The following is a 27,107-nucleotide window of genomic DNA, read 5'->3' as shown; positions in this document are numbered from 1 at the left end:
TAGACATGAGCACTCAGCACCTGCCTGGGAGGAGTGTGCTGACCCTAGATGTGTGAGTTTTCTACACCAGACAAACACACTTATTTCTCATGGGCCTGGACCAGCCATCAGGGAGCATAGCTGAGATGACAGTAGAACCCAAGTTGGGAAAGTTCATTCTCCCATGTCTAATCCCCTTTGCTGTCTGGTTCCCTAAGCTTCAAAATTTCTAAGCCCTTAAAAGAAAGTTTATGACTTTCAAACTTGAGGCACTGTCCTCAGTAACATTCTATTCCCTAATTTCCATGTATTTTTGTTGCTTTTTTTTTGTGAACAATGATCAGTTTCTTCCCACATGATGAAAATAACATAGTCTAATAAAAGCCGTCAAAACAGTAATTAATATTAAGAGAAATGAAGCTCTTTATTTGGTTGTCACACATCATACAAGAGAGCAGGATTTAATATCCTAAATGGCTTGGCCTCCGTTTCTTTCTCTGGCATAGAAGAAACCTTTCCTGAGAATATCGTGTTTTCCTCCAGTTGCATGTTCTGAGTCTCCCTGTAATCATATGCACTGAAGACTATCCTTACAGGGGGCTTGTTTATGCCCAGGCAGCAAGCCAAGGAAGTGATCCACAAATCTATATTTTATAAGTCTTAGAGTAAGGGGATTTTCTAGAAAGGTACCAGGAGATGCGTTTATATCAGAAATCTATTCATATTATTAAATTAGACAGATGAGATTTTGTTGCCTAGTGGACTGAGAAAGAAGAAAAATTTATTAGATTTCTAGAATTTTTATATTGACATCCAGTTTCCAACAATGGAAACTAATTTGGCAAGAATAGAAAAAAATTTTACTGCATTTCACAGCATATGTTTCGAAACAAGATTCTCCTTTCACCATGTTTTCAATAACTGATGGCCTTTATGCAAGGAGAAGTTCCAAGAGATGGGAACAAAGACTCAATCTTTTCCAGTGCCTTACAAACGGCTGCTCGAACCATGGCAGACTATGTGAGTTAAAGGGCAGATTATGTTACAGGAAGTAGCTGGGTATTGGCATTTCTTTTTTTCTTCACAATCACCTTCTCTTAAGGGACCAAGGACTTATGCCCTGAAATACAGAATACTAAGCTCATTAACTCTGTGATCAAGAGCCAAATTAGATTCATTCACAGCTGGGGCAACAACATTTGAAACTCTACTTGCTCAGTAACGCTTTGAAGTAACAAAGAAGAAAATAGCTCATCTTTTTAGGAACCTCTTTCCCTCTTCTTAACAAAACTTCTTTATCAGATGCAGTATCAATTAGCAAGTTACTGGAGATATTGTTTATCATAGACCCTGTTTTTGGCTAAATATTTCCCAAGGGAAGTATTTTACCATTTAGTTGGTATTGTGCTACAATTAGCCACTTAAAGCTGAGTATGTTTGCAGGGATTTGTCCTTCAAAAGGATATGATTATTCCATAATCAGTACTACCTGCTAAGATGTAAATAAACTTTCCTATAAGTGAATATTAAACTGTAGCCCTTGAGAATTTTCACAGAGAGTTGTAGATTTTAAAATAAAAGTCACTGAAAATGAGATCATTTGGTTAATTGCCAATAATGCATGCTGATAAACAGATTTGGAGATAAATGCTTTGAAACAAAGCTTTATTTTGCTGCCAGAGTGTTTTAGCTAATACTCCTACTTAAATTTCTATCTACTTTGGGTTAATTTCAGGATCCAGGCCTACTTATGTGAGAAATGACAACATTTAATTTAATATGCCACTTGTCTTATAAAAGAAAATTTGGAAGTTGGGTCTACAAGATAATCCAAATTTGGGAACATGACAACCTATTAGTGTTAGGGTCTCAATAAGTTTATTCTTGGAGCAGTTGGATCTTCAAACTTTCATTCAAAGTTGTTAGCTTATATCTGTTCAATGGGAAAGTTTCCAGTAATAACTAATCCAGCACTGCAGCCAAAAATTTCACTAGCTACAATGACAGACAAAATTGGATGCCCTAGTGAATTAATCATGCACACTGAAGTGGTATGGCTAAGCTTACAGTCATAAACCTCGGTGAAAATGATGATTTTTTGAGAAATGCCATTCTTTGATAAATCATTTACATTTTTCAAAAGTCTTATCTTGATCATTCTACTTAAGATTTTACAGTTTCAAAATTCTATCCTTTCAGGCTAATTATATATAAAATATTTAATAATTGGTTGTTTACTATATCCAATCAGGACAATTCCCTAAAATATTTTGTAAGTTTCTCACCTAATAGCATTTATATACGTAAGTTAATTAAAATGTCCATTAGAATACTGAATGACTTGGAATTTGGAAACCTGTTTTCAGTTCTTCATATATGCACTTTCTAAATAGAATCTTTTGATTCACATGCAAGGCATCTTTCCAGGTTGTGGGAAATGGAAATACACAAATTATTTGTGTGTAGTTTTACAAAACACTTTGACTTCTGCTTTCTTAAAATTATATGATAAAAAGCATTTTCTCCATAGTGAAATTTCCTATGTCTGTGCTACTTTCAAGTCATCCCTCATTTTCTATGACAATTCATGCACTCCCTGTCATCCTCTTTATGAATTTGACTTACCAACCACTTGGAGCAACATAGAACTCTTGAATGGGCACATAAAAGGTCCAGTTACTTGTCTTTTTTTAGACAGTTTTTAATTTTGGATCATGTTACATTATTGGGTATTGGCATAGTCAGCTCTGTGAGATATTGCAAGCAAGTGCATGGATGGACAGCTATTCTAGGCAAGGTGAAAATCAAAATTGTATCTGGCCCATAATTTCTGGCCTTAAACTGATGCCGCCTCCCTCATTTATTTTTGATAACATACTTAATTGGTTCCATGTGGGCAAAGCAATTTACCCTGAGATGATTATTTCCACCAGTGGGATATGCCGGCTCAGCCATCTGCGAGAAAGAACAGTTGGCTCCTGCAAGTGGTGTGTGTTTGCAGCTTTCAAATAGGCCAGGTAATTTTGCAAATTGAAATAAAAAACCCACATGTTTCATTTGTGAAAGGCAAAACTCTAAGTAGCAAATCAAGCAAAGGATTATATAACTGAGAAGCACATCGGGGAGGAGGACAGAGAATAACCTGGCTCGGCACCCTTGTAGAGCTCAAATGCTGCCAGAAGGCCCAGGTGGGCTGGTGGGCTGGGTACTCTCCAGTGCGTGACTCTCACATGACACCTGCCTACCTGAGCTTAAATGGAAGGCAAAGAATACGAGCACCTGGAGGATGTTCTCTTAGGAAGTCAGGGAGTGTGGGAAATAGATAGGAGAGCTTCCTGGAATTACTTGGGCCTCAGCGGGATCATTAGAACAGGTGGCCAAATCGTGTCTTCTCCACAACCTCCTGCTCCCTGGCCCACCAATGACGCCCATGGACACTTAGGCATGGTCCTGAAAGGTCCCTTAGCAGGGTCACCTCTATGCAGGCAGCACACATTTTGGCAGTGAAAATTCTTCTCTTAGCCAGTACTTACCATCCCTAGAGACCATAGCTATGTCATGTTTGACCAGATAGAAATCTTAGATTAAATTATAGAAGCTGCCATGTTTGGAGATTGAACATGATCAAACAACTGGAAATTGTTTTTGGCTCAGCCAAATATTTATATTTACATGTTGACAGGTCTACATAAGTTGACATGCAAGGGTGAACTACTGGAACTCCAGAGAATGCCCTTTTGTTCATTGAAATGTTTAATGAGATCATTGAATTCACATTCAGTTACTGTAAGAAAGAATTCATAGAGATCCCTTATACATTTTACCCAGTTTCATTTTGAAAAACAATGGTATAATGTCACAACCAGGATATTGACATTGATACAGTCCATTGATCATATGCATAAATCCCCAGTTTCACTTCTACCTATGCTTTTAGTTTTATACAATTTACACACAGAAGGGTACAAGTAAATTTATATAGGTGTATGTATCCACCACCACAGTTTAGGCACTAAACAATTCCAACTCCACAAGGACCCCTCCTTCTGCCCTTGTACCTACTTCACTCCACTCATACCCCCATTCCTAACTACTGCAACCACTGATCTGTTCTCCATTTCAAAAATTTTTGTAATTTCAAAAAATGATTTGTACATGGAACCATATAGTATGTGACCTTTGGGATTGGCTTTTCTCACTCAGCATAATTTCCTGGAGATTCATCCAAATTTTTGCACATATCAGTACTCCATTCTTTTTTATTCAAGGACATGGACATACTGCTATTTGTTTAGCCATTTGCCCATTGAAGGATAGCTGGGTTGGTTCCAGTTTTTGGCTACTCCAAATAAAGCTACGATGAACATTTGTGTATGGACTTTTGCATGAACATAAGTTTTCATTTATCGAGGATAAATGCCCAAGAGTATAATTGCTGGATCATACGTTAGTTGCATGTTTAGGTTTTAAACCAAACTGTGTGAGAATCGTTTTAAAAAGCTAAAAATGTCTAACGTCACAATGCATGGTTCTATGCTCAACCAAAAAATTAATCTTCTCCTTTGATCCTTTTTGTAGCCACACCATATCCTGGTGGATTTAAGTGTTTCACCTGTGAAAAGGCAGCAGACAATTATGAGTGCAACCGATGGGCTCCAGACATCTACTGTCCTCGAGGTAAATTCTCAGTAGACAGATTGGGGTCTCCAGAGCTGTCCATAAGTAAATTGCCCCGTTAACTTTGGGCATTTACAGAGAGGGCCATGGCCTGCAATCTCCAATACTACTCTTGTCTAAGGCTATTAATAGCAGTTCTTTTATACCACGCTAATAATTCATCATCAGAGGCTCTCAGAGACATAAATGGATCCATAGGCTTGAGCTCTTTCTCATGAGGCATCTTTTGAACTCCAAAGGAGGTAAGTAATGCTTCCCACCTCTGGGCCTGCCAAATGCAGAACAAGAGGAGAACAGCCAGCCTGTTTGCCACTCTTATTTGAAGTATTAGTCATTGCATAGTAATCTCCTTTAGGTAAAGTATGAATGGATGTTCATGTAGAGTTTCTTGTATTGGTTATCTTGCCATAGATTTCTGTCCTGAGAGTACAATAAAGCTGGAATGCTAGAGGTCATCCTTGCACGAATTAAAACCCTGAGCTTTTTAAACTGTTAATTCTCTTTGAAGGATTACATGGGTGCCTATTTTAAGCATGAAATTTTGACTGAAAGGTCCAGGTCAGATTGAAGAAGACCCTCTTTTTCACGTATCTTTTTTCCTATGAAATATAAAAGATAGTTACGTTTGGCTCCTAGTAAGGTTTTTAAAAATAAAAACTGATCCCTGAAAGATTTGTATTTAAATGTTATAGGGTACAGCTGGGTACAAAGGGTTTTAAAATCTCAGGTGGTTCTAATTTACAGCAAAATTTGAGAACTGCTGAATTAAACTGGACAAAAAGAGGATGGTTTGTTTGTGTAACCAGTGGCCTTTGAAATGGTTGCTGCTGGGACAATGCTGTCAGATTAGCTTTTGAAATTTCTTGCCACTGCTCAGAACAGTATGGGAAGTGTGCCTGTGTTTTCTTAGTGTTGATTTATCAGGGAGGTGCCATAGCAGAGATAATGCCGAGGGAGAGGACAGACAGCTGGTACGATGCAGACTTCGGGCTCTATTTCATACGTGTTCAGTCCAAGCCTAATGGTAGTCAGGTGTATCCTTGTCACAAAGTAAAAAGAGGTCACTGGTGGCGTTCTGGCATGGATTCTTCTCAGGAAAGAGAGGACGTTCCATCTCCACACTTTCTTTTGAGGTCAGAATCTATCCTTTCAAAATACAAAAACCTTTAAGTATTATAGCATGGTCTTTATACAATTTTCCCTCTTTTTTTCCCATCCACTTTTATCTTTTTGCTCTTAAATCTCTAGGGATGAATGGAAAGTCGTACACTGGGGTTCACAATACACAACAACATGTCAGGTCCTTTGAGGATTACACAGTGAAAAATAAGAATCTGGTTTCTACTCTCAAGGAGCCTGTGGTGTAGCTGGGGAGATATGATCTGAATATATCAAATATCAAAACTAGCAGGACAAAGCCAAGTGCCAAAGGAGACACGGCATTAAGTGCTTTTGGAGGTTAATGGAAGAAGAGTTATTTAGGGGCTGAAGTGGCTGAGAAGATTCCATAGTCCTACAACTTGGAAGTGGAGGAAGTTCGCTAAAGAGGGCAAGCCTTGCAGGGTAGTGTCTCAGAGCAAAGGCTTAGAGACAGGATTCACAAAGTGTGTTCGTTCAGGAAGAGCCCTGAACTAGGTGTAGCCACCAATTTGTATTGGAGAATTGTAGGAGTAGGAACTAAGTTATTTCTGTGGGGCCTTGAGCCATCAGGTAAGGCGTGTGGATTAACGCCATAACCTGAGGAGCTTGGGATAAACGCGGCTTCCTGCCTGACTGGCCCCATTTTTTTCAAGCCTCTGCCCTTTCCACTGGGTTTTCTCCGGATTTTTCTAACAATGAAAAAAATGCCATTTAATTATTAGGTTAAAATATAAAATGTCTAATTAATGGCTAACATTAGACCTTTGTTTACTCTTTATTAGTTTATTTGAAGTAGCTATCTGACTACCAACAGATTTCGGAGAAGCAGCTCAGAAGAGGCTAGGGGAAGGCATCCTGACTTTGAGACATTTCTGGTGTTGTATTTGCTTGCATTGTGACATTTTAAACTAGGTTTTAATTATCACATGATATGAAAATAACTTGTTCAAAGTGAAAAATTCGATCACCATAAGTAGTTTAGTCTGTACAAAATAAGCCCATACTCGAGATTGCTTAGGGTTTTGGCTAAATTTCAAGTGATTTTAAATCCAGTCACATGGATGTGCATAGAAACATAGCCTCTTATTGGTCAACACTAACTTGCTTATGGACTCAACAGACCTTCAGAGATTTTAAGTGACCCAGTGTCTGGTCAAACAAGCATCAAGGAAGCCTTGCCCTGACAGGACAGTGGCATAAGTCAGTTCTTTTAGCTAACACAGGTACCTTGTCACTCTTTCAGAATGTGTGTAATCTAATTACTTCATTACATTTGTGCATGTGTGTGTTGCTTTTTTTTTTCAATAAGAATACAGTTGTGGGTTTACAGAAAAAGAATGAAGTATTGAGTTCTCCATTACATTTTTGTTGCCTCTAGGAAGTACAAATTCACAGTGCCATAATCTCTCCACAGAAGTAAGAATGTAAGATTCACCCCATAACTGAGTATTGCTGCTCACTTGCTCTGCTTTGGGTTGGTCTTTTTAAATTATTTTTTGTTTTTGAAGTAGCTTTAGATTACATAAATAATATAAGGGATTCCAATATGCCTCACATACTTTCCCACATCAACAACATCCCTCATTAGCTTGGTATACTTGTTACATTTGATGAACACACTGAAGCATCTCCTAACCATGAATTACAACTTATGTTATAGTTTATACTCTGTCCTGCACAATCTTGTAGGTTATGACAAAAAATACAGTGGCTTGTATCTGTCACTGCAGTGTCATGCAGAACAACTCCAGTGACCCAAAAATGCCCCATATTACACCTATTCTTCCCTGTCCCTTCCCTCAGAACCTCTGATGGCCTCTGCCTTTATATCAATGATAAGAGTTCTTCCATTGCTAGAATAATCATAAGTCTATAGTAGAATAAAACTAAGTCAGGATTTTGGGATGATGATGCCCACTCTGCTTCTAACTGAGAGGGAACTTAGATCCCATGGGGCAAATGGATGGAACTATCTTGTAGTTACACCATCTGTTCCTTGGGAAAGGTATTGTCCATCATCATCTCGTTAGTTGTCCTGGGTGAGTCCAATGTACTGGAGAGTAGGTGTTGCAACTCTGCTGAGATTCATGGCCTAACTGGCACATGGACAGACCAAAGATTTAAGTCTCTGGGACCTGTATTTATCAAGTATAGTGCTAATTATAGGTTCAAATAAAAGGGGCAGAAGAGCCATGTGTAGAGAACCTATAAATGAGTCTAACTCTGTTATACTGGAGAGCATAAATTCCAAAGTAAGGCCCACTGTCAGGGTGCCGAATTCCTGAGCTTTCTTCCCTGCTTTTAGTTTCTAGACGTCTCTAGAGCCCTCAGAAGCCCCTCTCTTTGAGGCACTGTTTACTATGGTAGGCAATGAGATCCTGCTGAGACTTTCATAAGAGAAACCTTTTGAATGACCTTCCCATTCACTTTGAAATCTCTTAGCCTTGAAAACGCATTGTATTTACCATTTCCGCCTTTTGGTCAAGGTCTTTTTCAGATGCATTGCTAGCTTACATTTGGTAATAATCCCTTGGTGCCAGAGAGACTCATCCCTGGGAGTCATACCCCATGCTGGGGGGAAAGTAATGTGTTTAAATGCTGAGTTTGACTTTGCGAGAGGTTGGGTTGGTCTTTGATCCCGGAGTGCTTCCTTTGCAATATCTTTAATTTTATCAACCACTCCTTATAAATCTGTTTAATTTTCTTGGCTTCATGAACCAGGATGAGAAGGGATTTTGAAATTATATGAGTGACGAGTTGTGGCAAGTACATCTATGAGGTTTTACCTGTGACCCTTTGAGAGAGAGACTGAATGGGTGTTTAATAAGTATTTGTGGAATTAAATGTCAAGTCAAAACATTTGGAAATGTTTCCAAGTCTCCACTTGGAAAAAAATCTTCCTCAGTGGAGAATACCTAAGCTAAGAAAATTATGTTCTTTCTTATTTGTGAACTTATTTGATGCCTCCTTTAAGGAAAATGATTCATTTGAGTTTATTGAGGATATAAAATCAGAGCATGGAAAATCTTTCTTTTAAACTTCATCCTTTATTGGAATATAATTTACATAGAGTAATATTGGTCAGTTTTTCCTAATTTTTCCTAATAGCCAAGGATGTTAAGCATCTTTTCATGTGCTTTTTGGCCATCGGTATTTCTGGAAAAAATGTCTATTAAAACTTGTTTGCACATTTTAAAATTGGGTTTTGTCTTTTTATTGTTGAGCTGTAGGATTTCTTTTTTTTTTAAGATGTATTTATTTATTCCCCCCCACCCCCCCCCCACCCCCACTGTTCTTGCTGTCTGTGTTGTCTTCTCTTCTCATTTTCTCTCCTCCAGGATTCACCGGGATTCGATTCTGGAGACCTCTGATGGGGAGAGAGGTTTACTGTCAATTGCACCACCTCAGTTGCTGGTTTCTGTTGGGCTTGACCTTGGCTCTCCCCTTGTCTCTATTTTGGTGCGTCATCATCTTGCTGTGTGACTCACTTGTGCGGGGCAATGGCTCACCATGTAGGCACACTTTCTCTTCTTTTTCAGCAGGAGGCCCCAGGGATCAAACCCAGGTCCTCCCATATGGTAGGCGGGAACTCTATCACTTGAGCCACATCTTCTTCCCAGGATTTCTTTATATATTCTGGATATTAAACCCTTATTGGATATATGGTTTCCAAATATTTTCTCATTTTGAGGAGGTCCCATTTATCTATTATTATCTTCATTGCTTGTGCTTTGGGTATAAAGTCTAAGAAACTGTTGCCTACCACAAGATCTTAAAGATGCTTCCTACATTTTCTTCTAGGAGTTTTATGGTCCTGACTTTTATATTTAGGCCTTTGATCCATTCTGAGTTAATTTTTATATAAAGTGTGAGATAGGGATCTTCTTTCATTCTTTTGGATATGGATATCCAGTTTTCCCAGTACCAATTTTTGAAGAGACTGTTCTGTCCCACTTGAGTGGACTTGGCAACCTTGTCAAAAATCAATTGACCATAGATGTGTCTATTTCTGAACTCTCAGGTGGATTCATTGGTCAATATGACTATCTTTATGGCAGTACCATGCTGTTTAAACCACTGTAACTTTGTAATATGCAAGTCAGAATGTGGGAGTCGTCTGACCTCCTCCTTTTTCAAGGCGTTTTTGGCTATTTGAGACCCCTTATTCTGCCAAATAAATTTGATAATTGCCTTTTCTATTTCTGCAAAGTAGGCTGTTGGAAATTTGATGATGATTACATTGAATCTGTAAATGAATTTGGGTAGAACTGATACTTTACAATAGTCTTCCAATCCATGAACATGGAATGTCCTTCCATTTGTTCTTCAATATCTCTTAACAATGTTTAAAGTTTTCTGATTACAGAGACTTACATCCTTGGTTAAATTTATTCCTAGATATTTAATTCTTTTAGTTGCTTTTTTAATGTGGAATTTTCTTATTTCCTCATCAGATGGCTCATTACTAGTGTATGGAAATACTTCTGATGTTTGCATGTTGATCTTGTATCCCACCACTTTGCTGAAATTGATTATTAGCTCCAGTACCTTTGTTGTAGATTGTTTGGGACTTTCTAAGTATAGGATGTCATATGCAAATAGTGAAAGTTTTACTTCTACCTTTTCTATTTGGATGACTTTTGTTTCTTATTCTTGCCTAATTGTTCTAGCTAGAAATTCTAGCACAATGTTGAATAACAGTGGCAAAAGTGGGCATCCTTGTCTTTTTCCAGATCTTAGAGGGAAAGCTTTCAGTCTTTTACTATTGAATACAATGTTAGCCATGGGTTTTTCATATATGCCCTTTATCAGGTTGAAGAAGTTGCCTTCTATTTCTATCTTTAAGTGTTTTTATCAAGAAAGTATGCTGGATTTTCTCAAGTGCCTTTTCTGAATCAATCAAGATGATCAAGTGGTTTTCCCCCTATCAGTTTGGCTATGTGTTTTATTACATTAATTGATTTTCTTGTGTTGAGCCACCCTTGTATACCTGGAATAAAACCCATTTGATCATGGTATATAATTATTTTAAAGTGACATTGGATTTGATTTCCAAGTATTTTGTTGAAGACTTTTGCATCTATATTCATTAGAGATATTGGTCTGTAATTTTCTTATGGGATCTTTAACTGGCTTAGGTATTATGTGATACTGGCATCATAGAGTGAGTTAAGTAGTGTTCCCACCTCTTCAATTTTTGGAAGAGCTTGAGTAGGACTGGTATTAATTCTTCATGGAATGACTGGCAGAATTCAACTGTGAAGCCACCTGTAGAATTTTTTTTTTAGCCATTTCTTTCTGGGAGGTTTCTGGTGACTGATTCAATCTCTTGTGGTTGGTTTGTTGAGGTATTCTGTTTCTTCTAGAGTCAGTCCAAGCATTTCTAGGAAATTGTCCATTTCATCTAAGTTGTTGAATTTGTTGTCATACAGATATTCAAGTACTCCCATATGGCCTTTAATTGTGGTCAGTAGCAATGCCCCCTTTCATTTCTAATTTTATTTGCAACTTTTTTTTCTTTGTCAGTCTAGCCAAAGGTTTGTCAATTTTATCAATCTTCCCAAGGAGCTAACTTTTCATTTTGTTAATTCTTTGTTGGTTTTTTTGTTCTCAATTTCATTTATTTCCCCTCTGATCTTTCTTTCCTTCTGCTTGTTCTGAGATTAGTTTACTGTTCTTTTTCTAGTTCCTGCAGGTGTACCCTTAGGTCTTTGATTTTAGCTCTTTCTTCCTTTTAAATGTAGGTGTTTAAGGCTGTAAACTTCCCTCTCGGCACTGCCTTAAGTTTTGATATGTTGTGTTCTCATTTTCATTTGTCTCAAGATATTTCTTGTAGTTTCTTCTTTGACCCATTGACTGTTTAAGAGCATGTTGTTTAAACTCCGTATATTTGTGAATTTTACAGTTCTCTACCTGTTGATTTCCAGTTTCATTCCCTTATGGTCAGATAAAGTGTTTTTTTATAATTTTATTCTTTATAGATTCATTGAGACTTATTTTGTGACCCAACATGTGGTCTATCCTCACGATCCATGAGCACTGGAGAAGAGTGTATATCATGCTGTTTTAGGTTGCATTGCTCTTAATGTCTGTTCAGTATAGTTCATTTATCGTTTCCTTTTTGTTCCTCTGTCTAGATGTTCTATCTAGTAGTGAGAGTGGTGTATTGAAGTCTCTGACTATTACTGTTTCCTTATTGTTCCTCTTTCTAGATGTCTAGTAGTGAGAATGGTGTATTAAAGTCTCCAACTCTTATTGTAGAGGTGTCTATTACTCCCTTCAGTTTTGCCAGTGTTTGCCTCATTTTGGGTACCTTGGTTAAGTGCATAAATATTTATGATTGTTATTTCTTCTTGGTGGATTTGCCCCATTTTTATCAATATATAATGTCCTTCTTTGTCACTTACAACGTTTTTTGCATGTAAAGTCTATTTTGTCTGATATTAGTCTATCTACACCAGCTCTTTTTTGGTTACTGATTGTGTGGAATATTTTTTAAAAACAAGTCAATTTTATTGATACATGTTAATAAAGCATACAATTTATCCAGCATGTACAATCAATGGTATTTGGTACAATCAATGTATTTGGTATAAGCACATAGTTGTGCATTCATTACTTCAATCATTGTTAAAGCATTTTCATTATTTCAATAACAACAGTAAACAAAAAACAGACAAACAAGAAATTCCTCACCTCTCAGTTTCCCTTACTGTACATAGCTGCTATTTCTGACTATTCTTGCACCATTACTTTTTAAGCAGTTTTATTGAGATATATTCACATACCATATGATGTATATGAAGTGTATAATCAATGGTTTTTTTACTTTAGCTGTTAAGAAATTCCTTTATTGTAAAACTGTAATTGAAAAATAAATTGAAAAAAATGACAAATTTTAAATGAGAATAAAAGGCCAGATTAGAGTTAATATAATCAATTATAAAAATAGCATAGCAACAGATATTTGTAAATGTAAATAATAATTCAAATAGTATAGAAATTCTAATTCTAATTTTTATAGTATAGCTCTAACAATTGGGCATAATAATCTCTAAGAATGAAACAAATTATTGGTTTAGTTAATTTAATTTCCTTTAGGTCGTAATTCTTTCTAGATAATCAAATTCCTGTTGGGGAATTCTTCACATCTTATTGGAATGAATTACAACAGGTAATTTGCCAAACTCATAATTTTATGAGACAGAAAAACTTATCTTATTCAGCAGTAGTCATGCTAAATCATTATTGATCCAGGTATATTAATTTAGTTAAAGAGTATGAATAAGAAAGGGTTAAAGAAAAATGAAGTATCCAAAAATATATCTTTTCTCCAGTCCTCCTTAATAAAAAACAAGTGTTTATTTTGTATGGAAAAAATTACAGAATACTGCTTACAGGAATAATTTGCCAGCTGCACTGAGTAATTATTGTTCATATAAAGTTATTTTACTTTTATCTGGTCTACTCCAGCTCTTTTTGGTTACTGTTTGCATAGAATACTTATTTCCAACCTTTCAGGTTTAACCTGGTCCTTACATCTGAAGTAGGTCTCTTGTAGACAACATATAGATGGCTCATATTTTTTTATCCATTCTATCAAGTCTTTGTCTTTTGATTGGGAAGTTCAATCCATTGACATTCAGTATTACTGTAAAGGCATTACTTAATTCATCTATTTTTGTCCTTCAGCTGTCCATCATGTCATTCTGTTGTCTGTCTGCTTACACTTTAGTTTACCCTTCCTAATAATTTTCATTTCTAAACTCTTCTCCAAATCTCTCACCCTTGGTTTATCCTTTCAGGCTATGGCACCCCCTTTGGTATCTCTTGCAAATCTGGTCTTTTGGTAACATATTCTCAGTTTTTGTTTGTCTGTGAAGACTTTGAACTCACCCTCATTTTTGAAGGACAGCTTTGCCAGATACAGGATACTTGGCTGGTAGTTTTTCTCTTTTAGTACCTTAAATACATCATACCACTTTCTCCTCTCCTTCCTGGCTTCTGATGAGAGGTCAGCACTTAAGCTTATTGAATTTCCCTTGTATGTGATGCTTTGCTTTTCTCTTGCTGCTTTCACAATCCTCTCTTTCTCTCTGATACTTGTCACTCTGAATAGTAGGTGTCTTGGGGTAGGTTTATTTGGATTTATTCTGTTTGGGGTACATTGTCCTTCTTGGATATTGATATTTATGTTCTTCATAATAGCTGGGAAGTTTTCTGCCATTATTTCCTCAAATATTCTTTCTGCCCCTTTTCCATTCTCTTCTCCTTCTGGGACACTGATAATGTGACTGTTTGTGCATTTTGCATTGTCATTCAAGTGTTCTGTCTTCGAAATCACTAATTCTATCTTTAAGCAATTCAAATCTGTTCTTATGTGCCTCTAATGTATTTTTAATCTCATTCATCATGTCTTTCATTCCCATAAGGTCTGTTACTCTTCTTTTCAGGCCTTCAAATTGATTTTTATGCTCTCCTAGTATCTTCTTAATAGCCTTTATTTCTTTAGTTATATTTTCAAAATTCTTTGAAGTGATTTAGGAGAGTTGTGTGATTATCACTGATTCATTGTATTAAATCCTGTATCTTTTCAGGATATTTGGTTTGTTCTTTTGGCTGGGCCATCTCTTCCCGTTTCCTAATATGGCTTGTAATTTCTTGCTAATGTGTAGGCATCTGAATATGTTGGTGAATTCACTCTGATGGTCAATTTTTCTCTCTTACCTATTGGAATTTTTTTTTTCTCAGTTCTTTAATATTTAGTTCAAGTTATTCTTGGTCTTTAAATTGTCCAGCTTAATTTTCATAATTGGGCCAGGGACTCCCTATTGGGATGCAAATTTTCTCCCAGGATTTGGATACAGAGAGTATGAACACTTTTTACCCATGCAATTTCCAAATTGGCCAGCAGATGGTGCTCGTTAGCACAACTTTTCATAGTGGTGTTTCAGTCTCAGCTTTCCTGTGTTCCTGTATTGAATCTCTAGCACAGATTCAGATTCAAAGCTGGCTCTGCTGGCCAAATTCACTGAAGAAAAGCACCCTGACCTCCCCTCCCTTTTCCCTTGAAACAGCTGACAGGAAGGAAGATGTCTGCTCCCCTCTCAGTCATTTGCAGTGAGCCAGGGGGTTTTACCCTAGCCTAATATCTTGGGGGTGCAGGAGAGGAGTCCTTCCCAACTGCCATGGGGGCTTGGTAACTCACGTTTGTTGTTTCAGCTTCTTCATCTCTATGTCTCTCATCCTCTTGGGAGTTTTGTAGCACTGTCCTGGTCTGCTGACCCCCCAAACCAGGTCCCTTGGACAGCTTTAGGCTTTTTCTCCATTGTTTTTGTGAGAGCATTAGCTCTGCCACTTAGTCCACTGCCATCTTCCCCCAATCCTCCTCACAGAATATCTTTTTATCTTTTCCATCCTTTCATTCTCAACCTATTTGTGTCCTGGCTCTGAGTCTCTTATAGACAGCAAATAGATGGATCATATTTTTTATCCATTCTGAGTCTTTTGATTGGGGAGTTTAATCCATTTTAATCCATTCAGTGTTATTATTGTAAAGGCAGTATTTACTTTTATCCTCTGGCTTTTATATGTCAGGTCTTATTTTTGTCTCTCTTTTTACCATTTTAGTTACCCTTACTAAGAATCTTCCTTTCTACTTTCTTTTCCAAGTCTCTCTCTCCTGTATTTTCCTTTCAGTCTTGCAGAACTCTCTTTATTATTTCTTGTAGGTCAGCTCTCTTGGTGATGAACTCTGTTTCTATTTATCTGTGAATATTTAAAACTATCCCTCATTTTTGAAAGACAGTTTTCTGGATATAGGATTCTTGACTGACAGTTTTTCTCTTTCATTACCTTAAGTATATCACTGTTTTCTCACCTCCATGGTTTCTGATGAGAAATCAGCATTTAATCTTATTGAGTGTTTCTTACATGTGATGATTCACTTTTCTTGTGCTTTCAGGATTTTGTCTTTGACATTGACATTTCTGATTAGTATGGGTCTTGGAGTAGCTCTATTGGGATTTATTCTGTTTATAGTAAGTCATACCTCTTGGACATCGATATTTATGTCTCATAAGAGTTGAGAAAATTTTGGCCATTATTTTTCTGCTGCTTTTCCCTTCTTTTCTCCTTTTGGGACACCCATGATGCATATGTTTGTGCGCTTCATGCTATCATTCAATTCCCTGAGTCTCTGCCCAATTTTTCCCTTCTTTCCATTCTTTTCTGTTTTGTATTGTTTGGTTTTGTTTTCTTTCTGTTTGATTTCAGTTGTCCTATCTTCTAGCTCACTGATCCTTTCTCCTGTCTGTCCAAATTTCCTGGTGTATGCCTCTAGTGTGTATTTTAAAATTTCATGTATTCTGCCTTTCATTCCCATGTTTTATTTTTCTTTGCATGCTTTCAAATTCTTTGCATGATTTCAAATTCTTCGTGTTCACCCATTGTCTCCTTAATAACCCTTATCTCTTCAGCCATATTTTCATCATCTCTTTGATTTATGAGATTTGTTTGCATAAATTTGGATCGTGTTTTCCTGTTTCTTAGTATGGCTTGTCATTTTTTGTTGCTATCTACATGTGATTATTTTAATGAATTTATTCTGAAAGTTTCTCCTCTAGGACTTCATGTTAACACAGTCCTAGGGATTGTGTTACTTGGTTAATATTTCCCAACCAAAACAGGGCCAGAGGCCTACAGAGGGGGCACAGATCATTTCTAAAGGGCCCCTGGGGATGGTCAGGAAAGATGCCCGAAAGCCTTTTTTCAGCTCCCCAAGGCTATGCTTTCCTGGCCTGCCCAGGAGACAGCACTCTTTGGCAACCTATTCCCTGCAGCTCTGATACTCAGGCAGGGTATTTTTAGCCTTCTGCTGGCTCTACCTCTGATACATGTCAAAACAGTAGCACAGTGGCTCCTGTCTAGGATGGGCTGTATCAGCAGGACCGAGCAGTCTAAATTTGCCGGCCAGCTGGATCAATACTGGGCTGTTTCCTCTCTGTTCTTGAGGAAAAGGACTTCTGTGGCCCTCCCAGTCACAGCAGTCCACCAGGCAGGGACCAGACTGATCCGAAGCTGCTTGCCTCGAGGGTGGGGGATGGTTGACAGGAGCCATGGCCAAACGAGTTGCTTACAGTTCTTTACCACAGTTTCTCAGTCTTTTTGTCCTGCTCCTTCCTGGATACTGCACAGTACCTTGTGCTCTCCAAAGCCCTGGAGCAGCTGTTTTAGTTTCTGCCTGTCCACTAGCAGTTTTTTGGAAGAGGGGTAAGTCCTATATTTCTCTACTCCATTATCTTACCGGAAGCCCCCCTCAGAAAATCTTGTAGATGGACAATATCCTTTTGGTTCTACCTTCTGTGCTGTTCCCTGTTTTCCTGTGAAAGTAGATGAATCACCAGAAAATTAAGCTGTGTGAAAAAAACCCAAACCCAAAAAAGTATAATTCCATTTCTATTACATTCTTGAAATGACAATATTGTAGAAATGGAAAGCAGGTTATTCATTGCTAAGAGTTAAATAAGTGGTAGAGATAAAAGGGAGGTAGGTGTGGCTATAAAGGGCAATACAGGAAATGTTCTGTATCTTGACTGATTAACGTCCCTGTCCTGGTTGTGATATTGTACTATAGTTTTGCAAGATTAGAGCAAAACTAATCTTGCAAAACTTAGATTAATTTAGAGCAAAACTGGGTAAAGGGTACATGGGATCTCTCTGTATTATTTCTAACAAATGCATGTAACTTTATAATTTAAAAACAGCCAAACAAAACTCAGTCCTGTTCTAGAAGGAAATCCAGACCATACAATAAGGGGAACTCAGAAGTGCAGTGGAAACCTCGAAAAAAGGAAAGATTATTGCTGTCCTGGTTGGGAGGAAAATCAAGAAAAGTTTTACAGAGAGGCTTAAAGAACATCAGGTTTCCATGGAGAGGAGAAAGTACTCCAGACCAAGCTGAGGATGCATAGACACTTTTGTTGTAAAGAATGGTCAAAAGTTCAATGTATGGCATCTCAAGGTATATATTACTAGTAGGCAATGAAGAGGTAGTTTGGGGACTAGATCAAAGAGAGTCTTAAGGAATAAGTACTGAGTTTCTAGCACCAAGCTCTGGGTTGTAAATGTCATTGATTGTAGCAGAGAGGCACAGGGACTCCACCTGACCTGTAGCTTTATTTGCTGGGAGAAAGCACAGGCTTATCTCCCTGGCCATTCTGGTAGGTCAGATAATGTTTAGGTGTCATTAGTGTTTTTATAGGTACTGAATTTCATCATGTGAGATGCATGGTGGTTGTGTTATACCTGTGTTAGTAAGGCAGGAAAACCAGGAAATGATGAGGGCTTTAATTGAGGAAGTAGAAAATGGAACAGGAAAGAGAGGATGGATGTGGGAGACATTTCAGTGGACCTGGAGACTCCCTGATTGGGGTTTCTAGTCCAAGTCACTGGGAAGATGGAGATGCCATAAGCTGAGCTAGGAAAACAGGAAGATAAGCAGGTGCAAAGGCACAGAGGTGATATCTGGTTTGAGACATGTTAGGTGAGAGGTGATGCTAGTGACATTCAGGAGATAACAGGAAATTTGGGTCTAGAGCTCAAGAGAGAGACTCAGACTCAAGATTTGGCATAGGTAGTTTGGATATGGTCACTTGAGAGAGAATATATAATGAGAAGAGGTTCAAAGGCAGAACGTGGGAGGGCATCAACTCAGGTCAGAGGAGTCAGAAGAGAAAGAGGCCAGAGGTGCAGGAAAAAAATTAGAGAACACAATACCTGGAAGCCAAGGATAGGTAAATCTCACAAGGAGATTTTTAAGTAGTCCAGTTCAGTGCTACAAAGAGATCTAGTGGGTCAGACATGAGGGAAAGCCATTGAATTTGACACTATGGTGAAGAGTCATCAAAGAGGAGGACCTAGAAGTAGAACAATGGTATGTGAAGGACAGAGTGCAGTAAGACACTGGGGCAGGTAAAGTGCAGGTAGATGTCAGGAGTCTCTTATTTTTCAGTGTAATTCATCATATTATTGTTAATTTTATTTCCCTCTCATTAATCACTTTAATCATTGTATATCTTTGTAAAGAAACCAAAACTAGCAGCACCACAGAGAATAACGAAATGACAAGAAAGCCTTTTACCAGAGAGATGGTCATTCTTCTATTTTAATTGAAATCATACAGTATAGTATTTGTTTAAATACAGTTTCTTGTATTGATTATTGCTGGGCAAATATAAATTTACCTTTTTGCTCTGAATTTTTTATTTCAGAACTAAGTTGTGGAATATGTGTTTGTATAAATTTTATCAAAATTGTATTTTGCATTTTTGGTAGTTGATTAAACTCCCTTTCCCAGTTCTGATTTTAGTTGAATGACTGAGTCTAAGAGTAAAAGACTTTTGTTTCACAACCTCCAGGAATACCATGCAGTTACAGAATATGAGATTTGGGAGGTAGAAACTAACCTGGTAGAAATTCAAATCCATCTTATATCCTTTAGATAAAAGCCTTTGAAATCCTTTCAGTGTGAAGTCATCAGCAGCCTTGATTCTCACATAACCTCATTACTAACCCAAGGATTATTCAAAATGCAGGGAGAGCAGCAGTGCTCTGCAGCAGAAACTCTGTTTTTTGTCAATACCACAGTCCAGGAAGAAGGCACATGTGGTCCTTGGGAAATTCTGCCTGTGCTTTCCTCCTCTTGGAGATCACAGTATACATTCAAGGCTCTCGTAAGTTGGGCACTTAAGAAACCTGTTTAACTTTATTTGAAGATTTACAAAACTTATTTACAAAACTTTTTTTTACCACTGAACCATCTTCTACATTAACATGTCATATCCCTTAGATGACTTTTGTAAGATAAAAAGTGGAATGGATAGTTCTGCAGGACTGATGCTTCTGATAGGAGGTCTCTAAGGAAGTGATGAGCTTTGTTATATGGATTAGACTTGGAAAAGTATGTGAAAAAATTCTTACCCAGTCTCATCACTGACTCCCAGCACCACCCAAGAAAGGCAAGGATTGTCTTCTTAGATAGCAAGGTTTGACATATTTTCCTGAAAAGATACTTTCTTCAGTTGCCTCTACTTTCATTCAGTGAAATAAGTTAAATCTCTTGGGTGCCTGGCCTGCATTTGTTAAAACCTGGCAAAGACTTAAACAGCAACCAGAAGAGAGCTCCTACCTCCTCTTCATCGAAAAACAATCACTCCAATTTTTAAATATTTTAGGGCTTTGGGAGAATCATTGCCAGATGCAACATTTTTAACTTTTTCCATGGGATCCAGGGACAGGACTGCCTGCCACATCTCGTGCCAACTGACAAACCCCGCTTGGGTAGGAGCAAGAGGCTGGCATTCAGAAGAGGGAAGTGCCCCGGATTCTGCACACACCCACCGCCCAATAGCGCAACAATTGCAAAAGCTGCTGACCTTAGCAAGACTCAGTCCGAGGCTATCTGGGGTTCCTGCCAAGTGGAGATTCTGGAAAGTCTGTTAAAACCCCTGAATTTTCATAACTCTCAAAAATGTGTCAGTGTGGTCTGTATTAACTCACTATCTAGGCCTGAAATTCTTAAGCTTTCTTCTTTGGATATTAATAATCAGTTAGAAAGCTGCCAAAGTCATGACAGAACCTGGTGGGAGAAATTTTTATTGCCTAATAAATAATATCATAGGAGGTCATAATTCCATATTAGCTACTAAATATCCAAAATGTATAACGCATGCAAAGTTGGATCCAAGATAAGAATGAAAAACAGCTCAGTGACATTTCTTAGGAATTATTCATTTTCTATCTTGTGGAAGTGGAGCAGGAACATTCTCCTAAATTCTAGGAGTAAGGAACTGAACACTGCCTGGGGGCCTTAACGAATTACTTTGACAAAGTGATTTTTCTTTGGTTTTTAAATTACAAATAGTGAAATTTTAAAAAAACCTTCGTGGAATTTTTAAAGAAATCTTGAGTTTTCAGATTCATATACTTTAGAGAAACCTCTAGAAACTTACATTATGGTCTTCGTCAGCTGTTGTGTAGAAAGACTGAAATCGAGCATGGAGAAAAAATACTCCTCAGTTCTGGAAAATCTTCATTGTTCGTTTAGGATTCAGCTGGTCTTACTGGCAATTGTGGGTAAAGTAAATTTTTCCAGATAAAGTGAATCCATTTTCAATTATTCTGCCTTTTTTTTTGGAAGGGCTGGGTGTCATTTATTGACAGTAGTTTACACATATTTGTTTTCTTCCCATGGTTGTTTCCTCCAAAGCACAGGCAAAGCCCTCTAAAAAACAACACAGATGCATACAGCCTTTGCTATAGTCTTTCATCTCCTTGAAGATCATCCCTACCAGTGTAACTTTCTTTTAATCTTGTGTTCTTCAAACTTTTTCACCCCTTCATCTCTTAGGTAATTGGATTTTCACATCCTAAATTATCCCTCCAAATTCTTTACCCCTCAAAAGAAAAGTCAGTACAGTGGCAAAATTTGTTAAAAGGCAAAGAGTGAAGGCACTGTGTCTTTGTTCCTCAAAGGCCACCCTCCTTCCATGGTGAAATAGAGCTCTCAAAGGAGAGCTTTGGAATTAGATGGACATAAATTTGATGAATTGTACATCTGATGTGCTCTTAGATCCTTTCAGGGACCGTGGTGTTGACATTCCTGTTGTTTCCCTTTTAGGCAGGTGGGGCTAATATTTCCCATCTCAAATAAAAACATTTTCTCTGTTGACAGAGACCAGGTACTGCTATACTCAGCATACAATGGAAGTCACGGGAAACAGCATCTCTGTCACCAAACGCTGTGTACCGCTGGAAGAATGCTTATCCACTGGCTGCAGAGACTCTGAGCACGAAGGCCACAAGGTCTGGGAAGCAGAGCCAGTGACTGATCCAGCAGTCCACCTCCCTCCACTGCAGACATCTGTCAGTGTTCATTAGCAAATTCTTAGCCCCCATGCAGGCTGGCTTCTGACAGTCTTTGTACCATTATGGAAAGATGCTTAATTTCCTCTTAGCCCTAAAAGAATTAAAAAATTATACCAGGGCATAGGACAACTGGTATAAATTGTATAGACACACCAGGCGAGAACTGCAAATTATCATAAGCCCTTTATTCCCTCAGAAGAAAGTATTAAAACTCCAGCAGAAAGAGCATCGAGTGGCCAGTTGTGTCCCTCATGGCGAAGCCCTGCAGATGTGCCTGCAAGTCACAGCTGAGGACAGCCAGGGCAGTCCCGCTTTGAGAGCTTCCTGTGAAGTGGGGGCTGTCATTATTGGGATTATGATCTGGGGAAGGTTTCTCTTGGCTCCTGAGTCATTTGAGAAGGGGACAAGAGGACCATCTCCTTGTGAGTTTGTTCCCCTCAGACTTCATCTGTTCCTGTATGTGGAAGCAATCAGTTAAAAATGAACTTCCAGAGCATCCTTGAAGGAGAATATGAAGAATCAGAACGATAGCCTGACTAGTGGTGAGGTGGGAGTGCAGCCAATTGCCCTGCTGGTGGGTCAGGGCCAGCTGTCTGATCTGATAGAGGACTCTTTATTTAGAGTCTACCCACTTCTCCCCATCAGGCTGCCTTGCTGGTGGTTGGCGGCAACTCCTACTATCCCTTCCCTGGATTTGCTTTACCGGAAGGGGCTTCTTTCCCTTCAGATTAAGGAGTCTGAAATCTAATTATCAATCAACATCTTAATTATTCTAAAATTAGAATTTAAGATACCTGTTTAGTTGACCTGCCCCCCTCCCATCCCTCCTTTATCCACCAACAGCCTGGGCTTGGCTCTCAGGCACTTCTCTGGCTACTTTACTAAGAAGTTGAGAATCAGAGATGTTATGTCATGTGCTCAGGTCACACAGCAGGTGAGTGAGAGACAGAAATCAATCTCACTTCTGATCTCCAATCTCATCTTCTCAACATTATGCCTTCTTCCTAGCCCATGTCAGCTGTGACCAAAGACTTAGATCTCTGCAGGATAATGACTGTACAGGATATTGAACACCACAGAGCTTTTCAAACTTCACTGTGCTGTCAGTCACCTGGGAATCTTGCTAAAATGCAGATTCTAATTCTCTAGGTCTGGCGAGGGCCTTAAGATTCTGCATTTCGAACCTTACTGAAGCAGAAGCTGCTGGTCTGTAGACTGCATTTTGAGCAGCCCTGGCTTAAAATAATTTGTCCATAATATTTGGGTTTATTTATTTTTCTTAGATCCAGGAATAAAACTGTTTAAAGCAGGAGTAACTGCATAAACTTCAAACTTTAACTTGGTCATGAGAATGGAGAGAATTATGCACACAGTTCTAAGGAAAGTAAATATTCAAGTTTCAATTATCCAGGTTGCTCCACTTTCCCTGTGAAAACCTGGCAAATGAAAGTTTACCCTCTTAAAATTCCTCAAATTAGTCATAAAGAGCCTCTTGGAGAAAGGTAGGGCAAGTATTATAATCTTCAGGCCATAGATGGAGTGGCTGAGGCCCAGAAAAGTTGAGAAACTGTGAAAAGCACATGGTGGTGCTATCAAAAACAGAACCCAGATCCCTTGAGGTTTAGTCCAGGGAGTTTTCCTTTTGACTGTGTTGCTTCCAGATGAAGTACCACCCCCCTCCTCTAAGTGCAAAGTTGGTATCTCCTTTGTAGAACAGGTAATTTTCACTTGAGACTTGCCCTGAGGAAGACTGTTCCTTCAACAGGCCTGACTTCTCATCACCCTTCTTTTTCTCTTCCTTTCTTCCAGGTCTGCACATCCTGTTGTGAAGGAAATATCTGTAACTTGCCCCTCCCCCGAAATGAAACAGATGCCACATTTGCCACAACGTCGCCTATAAACCAGACAAACGGGAAGCCACGCTGCATGTCAGTGATCGTGTCCTGCTTGTGGGTGTGGCTGGGACTCACCTTATAGCATCTCGAGGGCATCATGTACAGTACAATCCATGGGCATCACAGTGGCCCGCAGTCATGCATGAGTCACTGGCCTGACAGTGGCCACAGGTGTGAGAACACAGCACTTATGGAAATTGCCACGGCCGGGCGCCATCACATCCCATTAGGAACAAGCATTACTTCAGTGTGGTCATTTCAAGTCTAACCAAGGCTCTGGCCAAGCCAGCCCGCCTTCAATGTGGACCCTGGGTTGTATACCCCAAACCTTTTTCTTCCAAGAAACATTTAGGCATTTTTTAAGATCTGGGGTTCTTAACTTGGGGTACATTCATGAGTTTCAGGCAGTACAGGGACCCCTTTGAGATGTTAGGAGATGTGTGTTTTACAGAAGCAAGGTAAAAATGACTGGTTTAAATACAGTCGTAAATTCACATATGGTTTTGGAATGTTAAAATGTCTATTCTGAAATGTATGGACTAGTTCCTTGGAGACTCTGACTGAGTTCCTGCGAAAGTGTTAAGCCATTTGTCCAATTTATTTTCCCCAACATTCTTCTCCCAATGGTGGTGTTCATAGTTCCTCTTCTCTGAGAGGCATATAAAAAAGGCAATCATAGAAGCGTGAGGTGTATGTGGGGGTACAGAAGGTTCTTCTCTCACCATAATGGAATCAGCATCCACAAATGGGCTGTGTTTCTCCTTTCATATCATGGCATCTGATTAGGCTTCCTCAGAGGCTGGATTCCACCTGGAACGATGGGGCCAGCCCTGGTCCAGAGGGCAGTATTTTTTCTCGAGATAGGATTCTCTTCAGGCATAGCTAATCTACACAGAGAAGATTTCTGGAATGAGAGGTAGGAGATGGGTGGAGAATGATGCTAGTTCGTTCTGATGGCTCAGTCGGTGGCTCAGCCAGTTTCTTCTCCCACCTGAAGCTCATACTGCCTAAGCGCTCTCCTAGTCTATTTCCAAATCCCCAGTGACTTTAGGGAGAAGGTTCTGCTTTGAATTGTCTCTCAGGTGATAAGGAAAGAAGGCATGCTAGGATGAGAAGCATGTGGACCAATGGGTGATGGTGAGATTAATAAGGCCATGCAGTCGACTTTGCAGTGGGAAATTTTTGCTTCTTTCAGATGATTGCTTTTGAGGTAGATGATGAAATTTCCACCATCTTTCTTATATTTTTAGCACTCCAAGTTATTTTTCTCTCCTTCCTTGTAAATCATTTATACAGTATTTATTTTTGTATGTCATAACCAGAAACTAAAATATATTGTTAAAAAATCCTTTATTCTGAACAAAACGGTCAAATTAGAATGCTTATTTTTCAACAGGTGGTAGAGCCTATAATGTATGTTTGTTGAAAGCTATCTATAATACTTGCACCAGTGTTGGGAAAAGTTAACTTATATTGTGAGAGAGAGAGTAATGTGTTTGCCTCAAGATAATGTGTTTGCTTCAATATTTTGCTCATGGCTTCCTCAAATGGTGCTGTCCCAGGAATATTAGGGTGTGACAGACACTGGAATGAGTTTCTGTGCAGAGTTACTGGGCATGTTTGCATGAAACTTGGTGGAGCCATTGCTGGTACAGAGCACAGTGTTGTCAGGGTATATCTGCTCTCCACAGGAAAATATGTCTGGCTCATAAAACGAAAACCCTCAGGGACCAAATATGAGCTGACAGTGGTAACTCTGATACAAAATAGTAAAAACCTGTATCAAATGGCCTTAATTCAGAGTTTCGTAGACTTAACAATATGTCACTCAAATTGTGGAGAGGGGGAGAACTGAGGGAGAAAAAGCAAGACATTTATTTAGCACCTCCTGCGTGCCAGGCACTTTGCTAAGCACTTTAAGTTAGGTCATAAAATCCCCACGAGAACCTTGTAAGGAATTTACTAGTATTTACACTTTACTGATGAAGGTACTCAGTCTCAGAGATACTCAAAACACAGAGCCTCTTCCTTCACGTATAGATTATATGGGAGAGACAGGATTGCAGAAGAAGGGGAGGTGAAATTACCACCTCTAGGAAAATTTTCAGGCCTCACTTGATGGGAATTTTTCCATCTTATTTGTGGATTTTATTTAGTCTACATTTGAATGTTTCCCCAGATAATATTTTTTCTTTGGGGGTGAAGGGATATGGCTTCTTCATTCGTCTCTTTTGCTTAAGGAGGACACAGATTGATCCTGCATCTAAAGATGCTATTAGATGTAATGAAATTGATGTTGCACCTGTCTACAAGTACCATTTTTGTGCATGGTCACCCTCCATTGACACTTTCCAAGTACTGCATGCTGTTTGAATAAGAGACAACACCCAAATGCTGGTTCTTAATGTTAAAGGAACCACACCAAAGCCTCCCTGACCAGTGTGCAGGGAGCAGGTCCACAACGGTGCAGATTCATCCACCACAAGGCGGATACTGCTGTTCTGCACAGATGTTCCTGCATGCATCCAGTGGGCTTGGGCATCAGAATGGCTGAGTTCAGTTCCTAGACAAAGTGACCTCTGGCTTCAAGGAGAAATGGAAGGGCCATTCATATGGAAGGCCCAGGACTGGTCAGTCATCTGACCTTTTCTACCACATTAAACCTCCAGTTAAATCCCACCATTGGTGGTGCCTTGAAGTGCAAGGAGCGGCAATGTGTATATTAACCTCTGTGCCACATATTTATTTTTAGACTCCCCACAACATTTTCATGTCAATATAAGATTAATGCCTAAATATTGTAAATATTGTACATTTTGTAAATCAATGAATAAAGGTTTTAAGTGTATCTCACCAGACTCCTTCCTACAGCAGCATGTCAATCAGTGATCAGTTCACCTGGGTTACGTACAAGGCAATGACCTTAACTGCAGGGAACTTACTCCAGGAGCTCACTTACAAAGACAGGAAGTACATGCACGAAAAGATGCATGACAATTCACCCATGCCAAATGAGTCATACAGATGGCAAGTGCTGCAGAAAACTGAGGGAGAGATGAATAGGCTCTTCAATCAGGCCTGTATTTTCCCTAGGACATTGCTTTGTTAAATCAGGAAATGTTAAAAGAGTATAGACACACACCCTTATACACACATTTTCTTAATCTCAGCTACCTCCTTAACCCTTTGTTTTTAAACCAACATAATCCATCTCAAGAATAGGTAACTGATACAACAGAAGACCTTTTCCCTTGATAGTTTCTTCTACAACAGGAAATAGATGTTGGAATAGTATCAATGTCATTTTCATTTATATGAGTTATTATATTTTAGTTAGTAAAATAGTGAAAATTATCTTGCAAAATGTATGCTTGTTTGTGACTCCTGATTTTTCTTAAAACTATATTTTGAAATTTCCAGGGAAATATATCTTTTCCCCAAAGTTAGAGGCTCTCCATTTGGTTCTAGCTCAGTGACATGGTTGGTACT

At 38.7% G+C, this 27,107-nt stretch overlaps 1 protein-coding gene across 3 annotated transcripts in view; it reads left to right on the top strand.

The window, feature by feature from the left end:
* The window catches only part of LYPD6 (LY6/PLAUR domain containing 6), a 126,007-nt gene extending 99,541 nt beyond the window's left edge, over positions 1-26,466 (top strand). For 2 of the 3 annotated variants that reach the window (XM_004462229.5, XM_058300937.2), the window contains 3 exons: positions 4,558-4,656; positions 21,530-21,660; positions 23,533-26,466. In XM_004462229.5, coding sequence (XP_004462286.1) covers positions 4,558-4,656; positions 21,530-21,660; positions 23,533-23,700 — 398 coding nt within the window. In that variant the 3' untranslated portion in view covers positions 23,701-26,466. Of the gene's footprint in view, positions 1-4,557; positions 4,657-21,529; positions 21,721-23,532 lie in introns of all 3 variants that reach the window. The other variant, XM_023589888.3, reaches the window with a different exon arrangement.
* Positions 26,467-27,107: the final 641 nt, after the last annotated feature.

Source organism: Dasypus novemcinctus, chromosome 7 (assembly GCF_030445035.2).
Source record: "Dasypus novemcinctus isolate mDasNov1 chromosome 7, mDasNov1.1.hap2, whole genome shotgun sequence".
Classification (NCBI taxonomy): Eukaryota; Metazoa; Chordata; class Mammalia; order Cingulata; family Dasypodidae; genus Dasypus; species Dasypus novemcinctus.
This window is presented reverse-complemented; position numbering and strand designations above follow the sequence as displayed.